Raw genomic sequence first — 20,620 nt, forward strand, 5'->3', positions numbered from 1 at the left:
GTTTTAGGGAAAGGGGAAGAATACCACATCAAGGGAGCACCCCATGGGACAAAAGAATCTGAATAGCAGCATTTGAATCCCAGGTCTTCCCTCTGATATAGTCTACCCAATGAGAAGGAACCACCGAAACAATTCCGGTAACAGAACAAAAGAACAAAACAATAATCTTTAACACCCCCAAAAGATCATACCGGATCACCAGCAATGGATCCAAACCAAGACAAAATCTCCAAACTGGTAGAAAGAGAATTCAGAAAGTTGATTATTAAGTTAATCAAGGAGGCACCAGAGAAAGGTGAAGTCCAACTTAAAGAAATCAGAAACATGGTACAGGATATGAAAGGAAAATTCTTCAGTGAAAAAGACAGCATAAATAAAAAACAATCACAACTCCTGGAAATCAAGGACACACTTAGAGAAATGCAAAAGGCACTGAAAAGTCTCAGCAGTAGAATCAAACAAGCAGAAGAAAGAACTTCAGAGCTTGAAGACGAGGCTTTCCAATAAGCCCAATCCAGCAAAGACAAAGTAATTTTTAAAAATGAACAAAACCTCCAAGAAGCTTGAGATTGTTGAACATCCAAACCTAAGAATAACTGATGCTCTTCAGGAAGAAGAGAAATCTGAAAGAACTGCTAAAAGGAGCTCTAAATCATGAAACAAATCCTTAAAAATACACAAAAATAGAATATCCTTAAAGCATAAATCTCACAATAGCTACAAATGAATTACACAATGAAAAAACAAAAGGGCAGCAAATAGCATTATGAATAGAATAGTACCTCACAACTCAATACTTACACTGAGGCTCAAGTGATCCTTCTGCCCCAGATTCCCAAGTAGCTAGAACTGCAGGTAGGCACCACCACGCTCGAATAATTTTTACATTTTTTGTAGAGGCCTTGCTACGTGGCCTAGGCTGGTCTCAAATTCCTGGCCTCAAGCAAATTCCTGCCTCAGCCTCCCAAAGTACTGGGATTACAGGACTGAACCACCATGCTCAGCTTAATTTATCTTTTTAAAATTCAAATTATTCTTTCACTTTTGGGTATCACTTGAATTCCCTTTTTGAATAAAATGAACTTTTATTTATTTTATTCCCAAGGGGCTTATATGCTTCAGTGTGTACACTCCTCCCCCTTCTCTACCTCACTACTTTTAATGTCATCATTACTCTTGCAGGATTCATCTTCACAGGACTGTCATGAAGATCACATGAATGCTCAGAAAGCACTTAAAACAGTACTTGGCATATTAAGTAAATGACCTCAGAGTTTTTCCTTTTATGGAGACTTCTTCAATTATGAGCAAGCCAATTATGATGGCTATTACTAATAAGGAATTATTATAAATTGTAAAAGTAGGCATTTGCTCCTCCCTTACTGCATTACCCGTCACTCAGTACACAATAAAATAACCCAGAATCGAATTCTGAATTTTATTAGAGAATATATCTAAAATACAATATTTATTGTTATGATATATTATCTGAATGGAAATATACTCTGTATCACAACTCTATAACAATTTTTACAGATAATATTTCATTTACATCTCTGTAGTTCAAAAGTCACTAAATTACAACATAATTCATATTTAAGATAACTTTGCTATAAATACATAATAATTTTTAAAGTTTTTCTTTAATATAACATCTTGGAATCATGAACATTTATTTTTTCTGGTTTATATTACATAGAATCATGACTATTTTACCTGATTTGCCTTAACTAGCTCAATTTCTTATGCTATGGATTTGCACTCAATCATTCTACTTTCCTATGTTTTAAAAGTAGTATGTGAGCGAACAATTGTGAATGCTCATTACCCTACATGCTGTGAACAAAGTCAAGGTACTTTATTCCTATTCCATACCCTGTATTCTGTTACAGAAAGACTGCTACCTTAAACAAAGCACCAACCAGCCACAGCAGTTGTGTCAAGCATGACAATTGGTCTAGCTCTTCACATTTTATTAGTAAGCCTATCAGATGAGAGATGAAAATTCTAGAAAACCAGACACAAAGCAACCAGGGTCCAAATCAGCAAGGTAGATCTGTGCTTAGCTAAAGGGAAACACCCGAAGATTTATTATTTGGATACAGGCTACGGGACCATCTTATTTGAAGGAAGCCTTGATTTGTCTGTTCTTCAATGGCTGAGCCGGGCGCCAGTTGTCCACCATCAGTTCTTCAGGTTCACCCTCCCCACTGAAGTTAAGTTTACGGAATTTCAATATCTAAAAGACACAATAAAACATTGATAATTCAAGTTTCACAATAGTATAAAATTATATGCTCATGTTACATCTTTCAATACATTCCCGTGCCAGGTGCAGTGGCTCATGCCTGTAATCCCAGCACTTTGAAAAGCTGAGGCAGGTGGATCACCTGAGGTCAGTAGTTTGAGACCAGCCTGGCCAACAAGGGGAAACCCTGTCTCTACTAAAAAAAAAAAAAAAAATACAAAAAATGTAGCCGGGTGTGGTGGCACGCCTGTAATCCAGCTACTTGGGAGGGTAGGACATGAGAATCATTTAAACCCTGGAGGCAGAGGTTGCAAAAACTGAGATTGCACCACTGCACTCCAGCCTAGGCAACAGAGCGAGATTCTGTCTCAAAAAACAGAAACAAAAATAAACAAAAAATACATTCCCCCACATTCACAGTATAGTTGCATCAGTGACCAAAATTCAATTTGATTCCTAATAAATACATAATCACATATAGATTATGTATTCATGCTTTAACAAGCTAATTTATACAAAACACAGAAATCTGTGGGGGTCGTATTTAAAGAAAATTTTCAGTGAGCTTTGAATTTTAAAATCTAATGTCAAAAGTCTATAAAATCATACCTTTAGATCTAAAATAATAAAAATTTTAGTTCCATATTAAAGCTTTGTTTTCTGCCTCAGGGAAGACAAACTACAGCATCTGTACCATTGGATCAAGTGGTCAGGACCTGCAGGCTGTATGGGCTGAGGGACGAGCTGGTATCTCCAAATACACAAAAACACAGAAATGAATTTGCCCAGGCTGATTTGCCTTAACTAGTTCAATTTACCTCAGGCTATGGATTTGCACTCAATCATTCTACTTTCCTATGTTTTAAAAATACCATTTTAGTAAACTACTGTGAGTGCTCGTCACCCCACATAGCCCTACTTGTATTTTGCCAATATATGTAATTAACATTAGAACCCCTTGTGACTGGTTGATTTTACTGGCCACCACTGAGATAAAGGCAGCCCTTAAACAGTCTCCTACTTCTTCAAGGAACTCAAAAAGTGCTACTCTCCTCCCTCTAGCCAAGACTTGATTCAAATGAAAAAGGGTGGTTTGGGCAGTAATATAGCAGCCCATAAATCAATAGCCTTTAACCTGATCTCTTTTGTACAGTAATAGTCCCTCAATCATTCCCATAAAGCCACCTTCCATTCACATATATTACAACATGCAAGCTATGGATACTGAATGCAAGGAAGCATTCTAAGGACATACAGGGTTGATTTATTACAACAGAATTACAGCAATCTGAATGAGAGTTTGTACATAAAGTACAATCAGGTCAAAGTTTTGATCAAACCAGTAAAACTGATTTCTGTTCCTCACTGCACCAGTTAAATTACACTATCACATTAGTCAACTTGACTCATTACTTTAGCATCACAGAGGCAGAACCTGAGTATAGAAAATAAAGGTAGCAGAATTAGCAGACCCATTTATATTGCTTACCTAAAATCCATGACCCTTTCCCCCCCTGCCCCTCTTCCTGTAAGCCTTATGGGGGTAAATCTGTGGGTCTTAACTGACTGTGGTGATCACATTCCCTAGGGACTGGCTAGGGACTGAGCAAGAAACGCAATTCTAGCCAGTGAGAAGTGAAAGGTTTGCTAGGGGCCTTCAGGGAAAAGATTCTCTGCTTCTAGGGAGCCAGTGCAAGAGGTATTCATTTCCTCCTTGAGAGGTGATTGTGTATAGATGTGATGATCGAAATGCTATTGCAACCAGCTTGAGGATGAATTCATCAATGTGCAGGGCCAAGTCAAGGGAATCAGATAGAGGAGGACCTAGAGCCCTTACTTCCTGAGCTGAGCATGACTCTCCCTCCAGACTCCATGTTACAGGACATGAAAAACAGCCCTATTGGTATTTTGCTAATATATGCAATTAACGTTACTAGTTTAATACAACTTTCAACTTTAATGAGCAAACTCAGGTCACAGGGATTAATGCAGTAGGTTCAACTGCCCTTATCTATATGTGTATTTCGGCCTGTGGGTGAGTATACACCATAAATCCATTTGTTATAATGGCTTTAAATATCAGACTATTCCTTTAAAGTTGGATTGCTCTCAGTGAAAGAAGAAAAAAAAATCCACGTTTTAAATTATAACGTAAACACTGCATCTATGAAAAGAAGTGGCATTACAATCTTTCCTTATGCTACAACTTCAAGAAGCTTGCTCAAATATGTTATCACTATAAGGTCAATCTTCAAGTGACATGCCAGACAAGCATGCTATTTTTTAGACCCACCTTTATATACTACAAGGAATTTTCCAGTTAGATACAGATTTCCTTTAAAGAAAGACGTGTAGTATCTTTAGTACTCATAAGCTCATTTTCTAAAGGAGGACACAGGAATAGAATCCTTGCTCCCAGACCCAGTTCTGTCCCAAGGTAGCTGAATGGAAAACACTTCAATTTTCTTGCATCTCAGACTGTTGATCAATGTGATTCGAGCCAGTGAAATGAGAAAGTTGGGCAACACGATCTCTATTGCACATTGCAGCTCTAACCCTCTATTATTCAGCATTTTTGTAGGTTTAAATCACACTACCACTACTCACATAGTTACCATTTTCAAGACTGTTGGCTCCTAATGCTCTCCTTAAATTATTCAGAATCCAACCTCTTTTGAATCCTAAGGAATGTTCACTTTCTACATTTCAACTGTGTGCTAAGAGACAAGTCTAGGAAAAATTAATTTGCATCCACTTTGGTGGATACTCATCAGTGACTTAGAAGCCGTATTAATCACCTGAACATCACACACTACGCTGTACTGGAAATGTAATAACATCTGCTCTAAGCCTCTAAAGTGACCTGGAGTGAGTTTTAATAGATACATATTCTCCAAGGGACGACCCTCACCTGTCAGGATTTAGAAATGCATTCTGATATAAATAAAACTGCAGAAAGCTCTTATGCGAGTGAGCAGTAGGCTGGGAATTCACTGATACCTATGTAACCTTGAACGTGAAACCTCACTTTTCTGAGCCTCGGTTTCCCCATAACTGGCAAAAAAAAAAAGGCATTTATTAGGTGGCAGACACCCTTCTCATCAAATCTTCACAATGACTCTCCAATTTTATAGACTAAATAAACTAAGTTTATAGTTAATAACAACAAAGATTTACCAAATGCTATTTCTTTGCTAAGCACCGTCAAAAGCACTATTTCCACAGCCAGAAGTAGCAGGAGAAAGAATACATCTCAGTCTCTCTCACTCCAGAGGCCAGGGTCTTCTGCCTTGACTAAATTTTCCACCTATAAACAGACTTGTCATTAGAAAACCAACCTGCTCGCTGCTGACACTGATGGGTTCCTTGAGCACAATCCAGGTCACACTTTCCAGAAGAGGAGGGGTGGTCAGTGAGCCTGGGTAGGTCCAGTAATCCAAGCTTTCAGGAAGGAGGCCACGAGGATCGAAGTTAGTGAAGTCAGCACTCTTGCCCTAGAACAAGGAAAATATGCAGGTTCAAACCATCATATCAACAGAGTAGGAGGAAGGCAGGAGAGCAGAAGACACATATAGGTATACTCCTCACTGAGAGTCAAAAACGCTTTTTAAATGAGAGGTTCTATATTCACTGGCAAACAAAATAAAAAGAAAAGAAGACATTCGACTTGAAAATATGTAGCAGATCTTAGCAAAAAAAAAAAAAACAACTATCTTCAAATACCCATTTTTCATCTTGGCCTTTTATCTAAAATGATCCCTTACATTCTCCATTCACCAATCACACTCAGTATTTAAAGTGAGACTGCTGCCACTAAAATGAAGCGACTTCAAGTTTGCAGTAGCAGAAATAGGGTAGCCCTGAGGAGGTGATTTTCTTGCTCTAGATCAGAATCAAAGATCTATATTTCTTTTTGGACATTACATTTTTCAAGCAAACAGAAATGATTTCCTGGAAGAATGACAAGGTGGTGGCAAAGAGAAAAAACGGTATTATATGAGAATACTTATAGAGAACTAAAGATAATTAGCTTGGGGTAGGTGAAAAAAACAGAGTAGAGAGAGGGTAGGGTTATTGGAAGAGAGATCAGGTTTATTCTATGAATTCAAAGGGCTCAAGCCAGGGGTGTAGGTGAGCATTTCAGAGGATAAAAGCTTCTTCAATGTGAGGATCAGCTTTATAAAGCCAGGGCTGCCCCTGGTGATAAGTTCCCCATCACAGGAAGTGACTGTAGTGCTTAAACAGATGCTCAACGAACTCAACACAACTATGCTGTAGAGAGGATTTAAATGCAAGATGGATGCATTCAAAGAGGTCAGGCCAGGCACAGTGGCTCAGTCCTGTAATCCCAGAACTTTGGGAGGCCAAGGCAGGTATATCACATGAGGTTGGGAGTTTGAGACCAGCCTGGCCAACATGGTGAAACCCCAACTCTACTAAAAATACAAAAGTTAGCTGGACCTGGTAATGCATGTCTGTAATCCCAGCTACTTGGGAGGCTCTGGCAGGAGAATCTCTTGAACCCAGGAAGTGGATATTGCAGTAAGCCAATATCGTGCCACTGCACTCCAGCCTGGGTAACAGAACAAGACTTCATCTCAAAAAAAAAAAAAAAATCGATATCTATATCTATCTATCTATCTATCTATCTATCTATATATATATATCAAAGAGATCATAGAATAGAAATCTCCATGCAACAGGGCCTTGTTTATCTTGTTCACCATTATATCTACTAGTTTGCAAAGTGACTGGCACATAGTACATATTCAACAAATATCTGCTGTATGAATGAGTGAATAATTTGCCAAGAGGATCTCTGAACCTCCTTGCAGTCATAAGATTCTCTAACTCTTACATATGGATGTTCAAATGATGGGGGAGCAAGATTAAATAAACACAAGTCATAGAATTACGCTAGCATTAGGATCAACTTTTGTTTAAAGAAATGTTAACTAAATATTTAAGTAACATTCTAACCTTTATTAACTGCTCATCCAAACACCATGTGTCATTGACACTGCTGAGTCTGATCAAAAGAAATTTCTAAAACCAATGGAGTATGAAAATTGGTACCCCAAGGAGGTGATAGAAAATTCAACTTTACCTTGGTTTTAATGGAATCCAGCACATCAACAACTTTTTGAAGGCCCGGTTTAGCACTGCCAACCTATAGAAAAACATAAGGGGCAAGATACTATCACCCAGTTGGTGCTGTACCAGTTTTGATTTTAATTTGGGTAGCTCTATTAGAAAACATCCAAATAGTGAGCCCAAATCCTCTACTTTATACATAACACCCATCAGTACTGGCTTGATGACATGACACCATAGACTGGTCTACTTTCACTGAATCTTCAATCTGCCTTGGCTTCCACTGAGATAGTACTCCTGAAACCATCCACTAAAGTGACCCAAATGCTTGCCTTGATTTCCTTGTAGGACTTTACACTATGGTCTTCCCTTCTTTCTATAATTTCTTTTCTTCTTTGGCATTCCTTATGCATTCCAGTGTCCCAAATCTCTCTTGACTCTTGCATTTTTTTTTTAGGGTCTTGGCTCTGTCACCCAGCCTATAGCGCACAGGCATGACCATAGCTCCCTGCAACCTCAAACTCCTAGGCTCGAGTGATCTGCCTGCCCTGGCCTTCCAAGTATCTGGGACTACAGGTGTACATCACCATGTCCAACTAATTTTAAAAATGTTTTGTAGAGATGGAATTGCACCATGTTGCCCAGTCTGGTCTTGAGCTCCTCGCCTCAAACTATCCTCTCGCCTTAGCATCCCAAAGTGCTGGGATTACAGGCATAAGCCACCATGCCTGGCCCCTTTTAAGCAGTTTAATTTACATCTCTCTCCTTGTCTTAAAGGCCTTACATTTTGCAGTTTCTTAGGATTGCTCCCTGGGCAGCTTTCTCATCTCCCTCTTCCTGCTGTACTTGGATGATTTCATAGACACCTGCAGCTTCCACCTCAACATATCAATCAGAGCTCATAAATCTCCAGCACAGACCTTTCTCCATTCTCCTTTGCCACTGGTTAGAGGGCAGCTCAACAGTTATGTCCCACTGTTGCCTGAAATTCACTGTCCTTCCCCGCTCCAGAACTTCATCTTACTTTATCATGATATAGTACTGTCTATCTTCAGGTTAAATGAAAAGAAAGCAAACACCTAGCAGTCATCCAAGTTGATCTCTTTATGTTCTTCATATTTATATCAAAATAGTACTGAATAAATACAGCTCCTATTGTCTTTCTGCCCTTTATCTCCACTGCAGCTAGCAGATATGAAAGGAGATAAACTTGAAAACATTTCAGGGACAAAAGCATTTCCTAAGCTCTTTTGTAGAATGTCCTGTATGTTACAAATGTTCTATCTGGTCATTCTTTATTAAAAATAGGAAAAAAATAATTGGGCCATCAACTAACCTTCAAAAAAATACCTAGAACGGCCAGTCCATCAGGTTGCTGCGCAGCTTTCCCAAAATCCCCGTATTTGGTGTTCCAGTGAACCAAGTGAAGCTAAAGCCAAAGAGACAAAGCCACAGTGAATGGTTTACACAACGAAAGGCATTGGATTTTATCCAATGGTCTTTTCCTCGTCGTAAAGGTTACTTAAGAAATTGCAAATATGGATAATTTTAAATAAAAACTTTCCTTTCATTTTAATTCTAATTATCCACATGGTTCTTGGTGTAATAGCAAGTGTTTTCATCAACATCTCTAAGACAAAGAAACGTAGTTTTGACAGAAGGCACACATTTTATTTCCAAATTTATGTTAAAACGGGGTCCTCCAATTGGAGTCTGTTTAGTTTTTGCAAATGGTGGCCTTGGAGACAGTAGAGAAAGTTTTGCAGCATTAAGTATGATATCACGATTAAAGCTTATAAAAAGCAAATGTGAAGGTCCTTTGTAAAAGAAGTGATTCACTGGGTGTGAGTTGAATTTACAAATTAAGCTTTTGAAATTAATGCTAAATATCAACTTTTAAACATTTTTCCCTAGGAAAAAAAAAGTATATCTTACCTCAGCAGCATATTTCTTTTTATCCACAGTATGCTCAGAACCTTGCCCATCAGTTGAACCCCAGTGAAAGTGAAACTGAATCAATCTGTAAGTGCCATCCAGGGGTCCTCCCTTGAGAACTAAAATTTAAAAAATATATGTAACATGTGTATCTGTATTCACATATATACATATGCATACACATACACTCATACATACATATGCACATGAAACATGTCTATTACCATCTCTAGTTCTGTTTTATAGTACTAAATGTTTGCCTTTAATCACATTTCACTCTAAAAATTCAATCCAGAGTCAAGTTTAGTCTATGGTGCTGAACAAAATCACTTCGCCTGTTTTTATTTCTCACATGTGTTGTCTGGAGAATGGATGCTTTTCACATCTTTCTTTCTGAGTATACTGATTCCTTTTTCTGGGTTTGTGTTTTAGAGTCATAGATTCAGGTCCAGAGAGAGAAAATTTTACCTGAAACTAATAATCCCTCTGTGAAACATTTAGGCAATGCCCATGCAGCTACTGGCCAATGAATTGGTCTGCTACATACATTTGCAAACGTGGGACCCTGTTTTCTACCAAGGTCCCATGGCTGCCAGTCAACCTGCTTTGCCAACCTCTGATACCAGTTCTTACACACCCAAATTTGTGAAATAAGTATTCCATTGATCTCAACATTGCAAAATCCAATTGTCCTTATATAGGCTTCCTTATGTTGCAATTTCTCAGGATTGCTCCCTGGGCAGATTTCTCAACTCGCTCTTCCTGCTATATTTGAATGATTTCATAGATACCTGCAGCTTCCACCTCAACATGTGAATCAGAGCTCATATATTTCCAGCCCAGACCTTTCTCCATTCCATTACCACTGTTTAGAGGGCAGCTCAAACAGTGAACAGACTGTCACTGCTGCTGGCTAGCTTTGTTCTCTAAATTTTTTTTTTTTGAAACAGAGTCTTGCTATGTTGCCCAGGCTGGAGTGTAGTGGTGCGATTTCAACTCACTGCAATCTCCACCTCCGGGTTCAAGTGATTCTCGTGCCTCAGCCTCCCAAGTCGCTGGGACTACAAGTTTGCACCACCAGGTCCAGCTAATTTTTCTATTTTTAGTAGAGGCAGAGTCTTGCCTTGTTGCCCAGGCTGGTTTGGAACTCCTGAGCTTGAGCAATCTGTCCACCTTGGCCTCCTAAAGTGCCGGGATTACAGGCATGGGCAACCACACCTGGCCAAAAATTTTTATTAAGCCTTTCGACCTTAATTCACTCATCTGTAAAGTGGATACACTAAATCACTAACATTTCATTAATAATTTATGGATCATCTTCTATATGCAGTGTAACATGCTCTATTATCTCCAAGAACTTAAAATTCTAACTCGATAACTATCCTACTGAGGGGCTGTGTTAAGGAAAACCAAGTCCACAAGAGGTGTGGTTTCAAAGGCAGGAATTTTCCAGCACCCTGCCTCTATCCACTTCCCCATCCCAAACGTAAATTTCTCTGTCTGACTTTCCCCCACAGGATAGGTAGAAATTCCAGATGAGCTTATTTGTTCCAAAAAGCCCCTACCCGACAAAGCCTGAGAGGAGAGGGCTCTGATTGTGGGCCGGACAGCCAATCCAGTATCAAAGTCGAAGATCAGTCACTCCAGAGGAAGTTTAAAAGAACCCCTCTCATTGGATGAGAACATGAATAGGACGGGAATAACTCCAAGGTTAAAAACCCGCTGCTCTTTACCTAAAGGGATTCCTCCCCTGGATCCCCTCCCATGGCAGCGTGAGAGCTCTCTCCGTCTCTCTCTTTCTCTCTCTCTCTGCCTAATAAATTGCTCTTTGTAAACCTCTTTGGGTCTACGATATTTATGCAAACAGTAAGCTCAGTGCACCTCTGGGGCCCTTTTCCCCATTCCTGGGGCAAGAGAGGCCAAGGACCTGGGCACATCAGGGGAACATAGAATCCGAGAACTGGAAGTGTTCTTTGGGACACTTCCCCGCAGCTCTGCTCCCGTCCCCAGGTTATATCTTTGGCGAGCTCGGGGAGGGAGCTAAGCCCCTGCACCCTGCTCCAGTTACACTATGATTCCGCTATTCTGCCATTAATGTAACTTTGTTAAGCAAAATGAGTAATAAAAATCACATCCTTGGGCTACCAACTGTACATAATTATTAAGTTGTGTCTTGACAGAGGATTAAAATAGTGTGAAATCACTCTTTCTCCCATCCACCAAGAAACTTAGTACCTAACTTTATATGTATTAATTGGATTTGACCAATATTTTCAAAAGCTTTTAAAAGTAGTTTGGTTCCACAATTTATATTTTATTTTTCTGAAATTTAAACATCTGTTTCTGTAAATGTATTTTGTTAGCTTTACTATATAATTCCATAAAATAATGAGCCCAAAATTACTTTGGCTCATTACAAAGGGATAACTTCTGTACAACAAGATTTTTTCACTGAGTTTCACCTAAATATGCTTACATGGTAGCAACACCCATTCATCTATTCAAAGTTAAAGATTTCTGTGAAGATATTTAAGCTGTGCGGCCTTTCTATGGTTCCCAAAGCAACCTCTGGCTGCCAGATCTGCTTTAATAGGCCAGAAGAAAAAAAGGAGAATGAAAACAGAAAGAATGATAAATGGTGTTATGTTACAGATCTGCTAAGAAACATGAATTTGGATGTATTACAACAAAGTCACACCTCTTGGAACACAAACACAACTTATTATAACAGTTTATTTGTTTCCTGATAATTCTATATGGAAATATTAGCCTCTAATTCTAGACTTTTAAAAAAAATGGAAAAAAATCCCTTTTTTTAATAATATACCCTTAAAAATAAATGTTTATAAAATAAATTAATACTGAAAAAATCCTTCATAACAACTCTTTAAAGCTATCAATTTGTAACATCATTAATTCTACTAAGTGGTAAAACTAATTAAATAAAATCATATAAGTATCTGAGATAACCAATTTTTTAAATGTATCTTTTTTCTCCCCAATGAAGAATCATAGCAGGATCTTACATTTTAAAGAGAATAAAATTTATTGCTATTTCTTACTCTTATTCTCTCTCTTACAAATCTTAAAATTTCATATTACTTTATTTATTTCTAAGAACATTTAGAATTAGGCAAGAGCATGTGCAAACTTTTATTAAACAATGCTTGCTAACAGCTAACACTTAAAACAAAAAACATGCTCTGGGCTCAATGATTAAACACATTCAGTGCTAATCTATTATCACCAGATACCTGTTTTAGCCCCTATTAAAGTAAAACTTGTTGCTATAGAAGATTAGAAACCCACTGTAACTAGAAAAAGTTATTAAATCTTTAAAGTTTACTTGCTACAGGAGGCAGCAATTCTGGCAAACTCTTAGCATGGAGTGTAGTCAATGAATTCCTTCAAAAACATTGTTATAGTAAATTGCTATAAACTCAAACTTTTTATTTGAGAAACATAAAAGATAACATTTTGGTTTAAGTTAGGGACTTCATGCTATATTCTGGATCTACTTATTTATTTAAATGACTACATGCCATTTTCTAAATGGTTGCAGTTTAAAAGGAAATCTATTTTCTAATGTAAAAATAATGTTTAAAAAATAACAGAAATTGCTGACCTCATATATTTTCTCTGTAAAATCCAGCCATAGCAGTGGTGCTTGAAAGAGTTAATGGTTTATTGTGCCCCAGAAATGTATTCCATAAGAGATGGAGACAAGTACAGTTTTCTACTCTAATGTTTTTCAAGACCCCTCATATTTAATTAAAATTCGAATCTCAACACCAAGAGCTCCAGCCAATTTAATTTTCATGATCTGTCATCAGTTATACATACTCTGCCAATAACACAAACCAAACACTAAGTGTAATATTACAGAATAATCTGTCTTCCTATACATATTATTTGAGGAAATCATATGAATTGCTTTTTGTGAAAAATAAGAGCTCCAATAATATTGAAATGAATCACATTATTATACAAATTAAAAACTGAAAATTTAATATTTTTTCATTTTTTCTCCCTAATCACTTCCTACTAAATTAAGATGCACTGAAGTAACAGACTAAAGACCTTAATGAATGTCAACAGTTTCTCTTAAGTCCAAAATATAAATAAACTATTCTCAATAATCTTTAGTTTAAAACTAAAATCTAAGTGAATTCCCTTTAATGAAGCAAATGATTAATTCTAGAGAAAACATGGCATTTTCAGAACCATTTTTTTCTATAAATAACCTGAACATTTTAATATCATGCATTACTGTTTTGCCCGTTGGCAACAGCCAATAATTCTAGGGCTACGTGCCTTAGGATTAGACAAATCTTGGAACAAAGATACACGTATTCCATTTATTTTAAAGCAATAAGACATTTAGCTGTCACTTTCGTTAGAGTAAACAGTCGAAATTCAACAGAAGTTGTAGTTTAAGCTACATGGCAAATGTGTAGGAGCACAAAAAGAAGACATTTTGATGCAACTATCATTACCTACAGTGTTTAGAATACGCTGGTCCGGTTCCTAAATATTTAGGGTTCTGCTGACACCATTAACTGTGTGCATGGCAAGCCCTTTCATTTGTTGTTTCATTTGTTTGTTTCTTTTAACTTAGGACTGCTGCAGAAGAAAACTTTTAAAGCTTCAAAAGCAAGTCCCCGAAAGTCAAGCAGGATCCATGTATGAAGATCCATTATGTTATACAGACAATGGGTCACTTAAAATGAGCACAGGTAAACTCATCCAGCTTCCTTCACTCTTTTCTTCAAGTAACAAACAGTTAAAAAAAATTCTAATTTCTAAAAAACAGAAATTATGTAAGACTTACATAAGGGTTGGCTTAATAATTCTGGCATTGGCTATCAATATTTGTCCCTAACTTTGCAAGAAAGCAGGACAGTATTAAACTCCTTAATAAAAGTTAATAAGTTAGCAGGAGTTAATAATTTGACTACTATTCTTTTCTCCCAGATAAGGCCATTAATAAAACATCTCGAGCAGGGAGAGTTATTTTTTAATAAGTTTTTTAAAAACCTAAAAGGATTAGCAATTTTTCATTAACTTAAGGTGAATTTAAGGTGGCTTATTTTCAAAGGAATTTAGAAGATTGATGAGAGCTCTAACCCAAGCTTCTAGTTAAATTCTATTAACTCCACAGTTTCAAAAAGTTCTTTCAAGCTGAAATCAGCAATAAAGTCAACCTGCTCAGTTTCTGATACCCAAGTACTTAAGTTTGGATAAAAGAGAATTTTTAAAGCATATTGGAAAATGTCTATCTATGAGAAGTTCTAGAAGGCTGAAATATCATTGAGGCAAAAAAGAAAGGTAAATAAGCTGCATTTAAATGGAGGAAATAAGAGACACAGGACATCTAAAAAGGTTATCACCACAAAAATAACTCCTAATACAGATGTTAAACTGTTGACTTTTGAAAATTGACTAAAGTAAACAACTTTTTGACTTAAGTGTACAGAAAAGAATGCCAGTTTTTTAAAAGCATGGCATGTACAAACTAAATATTAAATATGGTTATCCTTCAAATATTCTTATTCAAATTCTATCTTTAAGTGATTGCTATTTAGTCCTTCCAGCAAACTAGCAAGGAGACAACTGAGTAAGTTATTTAAACGCTTCGGCTTCTGTTTCTTCATGTTTATTTTAAGTGGGTTTAACCAGAGTATCTCTACTCTTTGTTCTGGCTTTGAGAGTCTAGGATTGTTTTATTTAAAAAGAAATATATATATATATATATAAAGAGTGTTTTTCCACATGATATGATTTTTTTGGGGGAGGTGCGGAGTCTCACTCTGTCACCCAGGCTGGAGTGCAGTGAGCAGTCTTTGCTCATTGCAACCTCCACCTCTTGGGTTCAAGCGATTCTTCTGCCTCAGCCTCTGGAGTAGCTAGGATTACAGTAGCATACCACCACACCCGGCTAATTTTTTGTATTTTTAGTAGAGATGGAGTTTCATGGCATCAGCCAAGCCGGTCTTGAACTCCTGACCTCAAGTGATCCACCCACCTTGGCCTCCCAAAGTGCTGGGACTACAGGCATGAGCCATTGAGGCTGGCTCCCCACATGGTATGATTTCTCAAAATTTATTCTGTTGATATCTTTTTCCTTAATACTGACATTTTAATATATTCTGCATCCTTTTTAACTAATGTAACTGAAAATGTGGAATAGATAAGTAAAATTGCAAAGGAATCTTTCACCTATAAAGGAGGGCAAGTCCTTCCTGACCCTTGCTTTTAGTATACCTTCTTGCCTTTCTAGCACACATACTGTGCTCTCTTAAGCCCCCTGGTATTTCCTATTTCCCTTTGCCTGGACTCTCATCCAAGAAATAAAATCCTTCAAGCCTGAACATAAGCTTTATTTACCCTGGAAAGTCTTTCCTGTTATGTATTTCCAGTCTATGCAGTTAGACTGTTAAGCCTCCTTCACGTTTCCATGGAATACTTCCTTTCTGCACTTACCGAAGTAGCAGTCAGGGTCGACTATTTCCATGTCTTTCTACTTTAGGTATTTCCAGCATGGGCTCTTGAGAACAGGAGAGGGACCAGGCCTCCGCTCAGCTTTCATGATGCTTACCTTACCATGCATTTAGTTAGTGTTAGTAATGACTTTCTGTAGAAGAACTAGGTGGATAATACATGTGTCTCTAAAGGCCTGGGTGGGATCTCCTATCTAAACCCCGTGGTTTTCATCTGTTTCACAATCTAAACATGGCCAACTTCTTTAAAAATGTATGCATTACTCTCCAGAAGAAATAGCTGGGAAAAATGTAGCTAGATCTAATTAGTTACTGCTTATGGAGAAATCCATCAAAGTTTAACAGATTCATGGTAAAAAATATAACTATATAATAACTTCATACATAAAATAAGTACATATTCAGTATGATACACAGCATGTTTCAGAAAATGTAAAATTAAATTTTAAAATACCATCAAATGAAGGGAATTAATCTCAAAGCTATTAAAGGAAAAATTTATTCAGAAATCTTATCTCAGTAAAACATCTACAGCAATTGTCTAACAGAGACAGTCGAAGGATTGACAGTTGTGACAGTTGTGACAACAACAGAGGTCTTTTATTGAGGAACTGTTATGTGCCAGGCACTAGGCAAGGTGCTTTACATATACTGTCCCACTTCATCCTTCCACTGTGGCAGATACTATTGCTACTCCAACTTTACAGTTTAAAACAACTAAAACCTAGACAGTATTACTCCCAAAGTCTCTGAGCTAGTCGTCGGCAAAGCCAGAACTCAAATCCAGCTTTCCCTGACTCCAGACTCTGCAGATAACCACCAGACCATATACTGAAACCCACTTTACAGTAATATATATTACTGGAATAATTTATTTCACTATCCATTTTTTAAGGACTATAAAGAACCTCATCTGCTTTCATTTGTTGGAGATTTATTTATTCATTGTTCCAAAAAAGACTAAAGCATCCAATTTCTATGTAGCATCCAATGAGATACACACTTTGGTAGACATTACATCATTGAAAACAATGACATCACTGTGGCTCTTTAAAAAGGTACAGCTACAGACTAAACTAGCTCACTTTCTTTTGTTTTTAAATGACTAAACATGAAATTTTATGGTATACTTTCTGTATGTGTAATACCTTGAGACCTTTGGCCTTGTGTTATAAATACAAGTATTTGTTTTTTTTGAGATGGAGTTCCACTCTTGTTGCCCAGGCTGGAGTACAATGGCGCAATCAGCTCACCACAACCTCTGCCTCACAGGTTCAAGTGATTCTCCTGCCTCAGCGTCCCAAGGCTGCTCCTCCCGAGTAGCTAAGATTACAGGCATGCACCACCACGCCTGGCTAATTTTGTGTTTTTAGTAGAGATGTGGTTTCTCCCTGTTGGTCAGGCTGGTCTCAAACTCCCGACCTCAGGTGATCTGCCCACCTCGGCCTCCCAAAGTGCGGGGATTACAGCCACCGAACCCAGCCAATATACAGTATTTTTTACTAGACAAAAAATTGTTTAATTAAATGAGACCTGTTTCTTTGGAGTGAGAAGAATGCTTGGGAAAGCAATGTAGCAGAATCACTGAACTCTCTTCAATGTACCTTTACTTGATTCTAATAAATCATGATACAATGCCAGAGTGAGCATGTGTGTGTATGTGTGTATGTGTGTACCAGTGAGGGGTGCACACAGGCAGTCACAGGTAGGTTGAAAACATTTCTCATATGACCTCCATATTATCCTTCCATTGAATTGTCTTCCAGAATCACCATTTCAGAAAGCCAGATGTTTATACATTTTTTTAAAGTTGAAAGGAGGGAAAATTTTTATTTTCAAAACTGAGCTGACTATATTGTATAGCTGCTGACAAAGAAGAGTCAACCTGACTAAAATGATTATGATTACATGTTATATAATATATTAGTAGCATAGGTCACTACTCCAAAACTTTCTCATTTTGTTCCACCACTCTCCTCACTCCCACACCATCACCAAACAGAATGTTTGCAGCACCATTTCATTCAATGACGTTTAGAGAAAAGCACTCAGGAAAATAGGGCACTGGCAATTAAATTAACTGCTGAGTGAAGAAGGCAGTTACTATGTCTGAATGGGATTGTTCTCGTTTCAAAAGAGAGATTTTTTTTTTAAAGCAGCATTTTTTCTTTTCTCTTTCTTTTTTTTTTTTCTCTCTCTCTGTTTTTTTTCAGTGAGCATCCTGTAAACAGCTGTATTACAAATAAAGATGGCAATAAGTTTTGTCAGTAATGGGCCAGGTATGTCCACCAACTCTAAAACATCTTCATTTGTGGAATGAGTTTCCGAGTAGATATCAAAATATGCTGCCATCTTTATCACACTAGCCCAATACTAAGAAATACTCAGAAGTATAACATTTTCCAAGAATTTCAGTATTTTAAATTGGCACATTTTCGTTACTCTTCTCGATGCTACCTTAAAGATAAAGCTCACTAAGATATACTTTTTAACGGACACACATCAGCTCTGGAAGACAAATATTTTACAATCTTAAAAGTTCAATTAGTGCAAATCTCATCATTACTGATGTTTATTGCTAGGAGACTTTGCCTTTTGTGACTTTTCACAGCTATATCGCAGTTATTCAATGCCCTACATAGAAGCCAGTAATTTTACAGGGGAGAAACGGCCCCAGGACACTTCCAACTAATTAGCCTACTTCTCAGAATCTGAGACCTAATGAAGATGATCAGCATGGCATCCTTGAGTCCTGAGACAAACTGTATTATTAAGAGGGTTCCCACCACTGTTCCTGGCTCCTTCATTAAGCTTGGAAAACAGCTACAGGCTAAAAGACACAGGCTGTTTTCTAAACACTGACCTGCTTTGTCCTGAGAGTCATCAAACTCCACGTTGAAAGAATGACCATTGTTGAGGATCCTCCAGGAAGTTGCTTGGTCATAGGAAACAGACAGAGGCTTCAGGGAAGGGTCATACTTGGCTGTATGAGTGTCGATGTCAACAGGGGACTGGCGCTCTCCTTTGGCAATGGGGAAATCCTTATGCCAGTGTTCAGGTCCTGGGGAAAAGAAGACAAGGCATGTGAATCCTTCACTGTGGGGAAAGTTACACCCAGACCCCTAGAGAAGAGCAATCATTCTGGAGCTAGGCTGCTCAGTTCCAAAGTGGGGTAAACTTTGGGAAAACACGTAATCTGTGCTTCAGTTTCTACATTTGTAATATGGTATAATTAGAAATCTACTTCATAAATGTCGCTGTGAGAATTAGAATAGATATAGGTAAAGCTCTTAGATCACTGAGTACCATATAAATATTAGCTATTTTAATGATCGTTTTACTGAAATTCAGCAACTGAACTTGGGCAGACACTAACGTCAGGACTTGTGGTTGGGATTTGGGATATGCAAGCTCACTTAAGACATTCAAGCAGGTCCGGATCCCTTCCTCACCGCCCAGGCCCGGGCCCACCGCTCCTTTAACCCACAGGGTCGCCACTACCTGGGAAGCCCCACACCCCTCCAAAGATGCGCAAGCTGCGCCAGACGCGTGCCTCTCTGCTCCGCTGGCTCCAGAGAACCAGATCTGAGGCCAAGATAAAACCCAATTCTTGGTGCCCGACGGAAAAACTCGGAAATCAGTGTTATGGATTCAAACCAGCACCGGTAAATGCCCCGGGACAGCTGGTAATCAGCGCCTTAGCCACAGGTGGTGCTGAAGCTGGAGGAGTGTGTAGGGGGGCGGGGGAAGGGGGCCTCTTAATTTCTCTGCGATCAACAACTAGAATTTTCCGTTACAACCCTTCCCCGCCTCTTCCTACGTCCGGTTAAAACGATTCCAGGCTCGGGAACCGGGAGGGACTGTCCTCGGATCCCGCGGCCACGCTGCGTCTCCCCTCTCTCGGGTCCTGCGCGCCTCGGGCGGACGCGGGGATTCCTCGACAGTGGCCTCGCAGCTGGGGAGAGGGGGGAATCCCCGGCGCGGGGGAGCCGAGGGCTGAGCGAGCGTCCAGGGCGCACCTGAGTCTCCAGCGCTCCCCGCGGCCGCGGTCAACAGCAGGTGCGGGCGCTGCGGGCCCCGGGCCGGCAACTGGGCTCGGGGCTCGGCGCTCCGGGCTCCGCCGCGCCGGCTTCCGCCGGCACTCACCGTTGTGCTTGCCGTACCCCCAGTGATGGGACATGGTCGCGCCGGCGGTCGGGGCAGGGCAGGAATCGGCACCGGTCTAGCGGCGGCGGCTCGGGCGCCTGCACTGTGTGTCCGCGGGTCGCGCCGGCACCGGCTTTTATAGGCTCCCGCCAACTTCGTGCTCGGGGGCGGCCCGGGGGAGGGGGCCCGGGTGGACCTGGGCGACAGGGGAGGAGGTGACGGGCGGAGGTGATCTCCCGGCGCTCGGGGCGGGCCGGGCGCCGGGGGCGGGGAAAACGCCCTCTCGGCCGGCGCTCGGCTGGGCTCCGGGGCTCCTCTCCCGCTGCCCGGTTCCCCTCGGCCCGCGGCCCGGGTGTCCTGAGCTGGCAGCGAGATTCGGCGCTCTCGGTTTAGGCGCGCGGCGGCTGCGGTGGCTGCGGTGGCTCCTGGGCTCCTCCGTCCGACTGGGGCCGCGGAGCGTCTACGCGCACCCCATCCCCCTCTCGGGCGGCGGCGGGGACGGCTCGGGCCCCGGGCCCCTGGCGCCTATCATCCCCTGTCCCCATTGTGATCTGTCTCCTGGCCCCGGAGCCCTCCCGCCCCACCTGCGCCGGGGTCTCCAGCCCGAAGGGCACCCTTTCTGGGTTCCCCGGCCTGGGGCTGGCAAGCTAGTTCGGAGCTATGACCTTGGGGCAAATAGGGATACGATCCTTCAGGC

The 20,620-nt window shown here is 39.9% G+C and overlaps 1 protein-coding gene across 1 annotated transcript; it reads right to left on the reverse strand.

Moving 5' to 3' along the window:
- Nucleotides 1-1,424: 1,424 nt before the first annotated feature.
- Nucleotides 1,425-20,036, reverse strand: CA2 (carbonic anhydrase 2). Its single transcript, XM_002759040.7, has 7 exons — nt 19,924-20,036; nt 18,641-18,838; nt 9,278-9,396; nt 8,679-8,771; nt 7,356-7,418; nt 5,587-5,742; nt 1,425-2,239 (listed from the first exon to the last, which is right to left on the reverse strand). The coding sequence occupies exons 1-7, from the start codon at nt 19,955-19,957 to the stop codon at nt 2,120-2,122; spliced, it is 783 nt and encodes a 260-aa protein (XP_002759086.1). The 5' UTR covers nt 19,958-20,036; the 3' UTR covers nt 1,425-2,119.
- Between the last annotated feature and the right edge of the window lie 584 nt (nt 20,037-20,620).

The sequence above is a fragment of the Callithrix jacchus genome, chromosome 16 (genome assembly GCF_049354715.1).
Source record: "Callithrix jacchus isolate 240 chromosome 16, calJac240_pri, whole genome shotgun sequence".
Taxonomy (NCBI): domain Eukaryota; kingdom Metazoa; phylum Chordata; class Mammalia; order Primates; family Cebidae; genus Callithrix; species Callithrix jacchus.

Excerpts from the sequence above, each read along its gene's own strand:
- CA2 (XM_002759040.7), bottom strand. The coding sequence starts at position 19,957 with ATGTCCCATCACTGGGGGTACGGCAAGCACAACG. Across the intron at positions 8,772-9,277 it reads AAAAGAAATATGCTGCTGAG|CTTCACTTGGTTCACTGGAA; the intron begins GTAAGATATACT and ends CTTTGGCTTTAG. Across the intron at positions 5,743-7,355 it reads TGGATTCCATTAAAACCAAG|GGCAAGAGTGCTGACTTCAC; the intron begins GTAAAGTTGAAT and ends TCCTTGTTCTAG.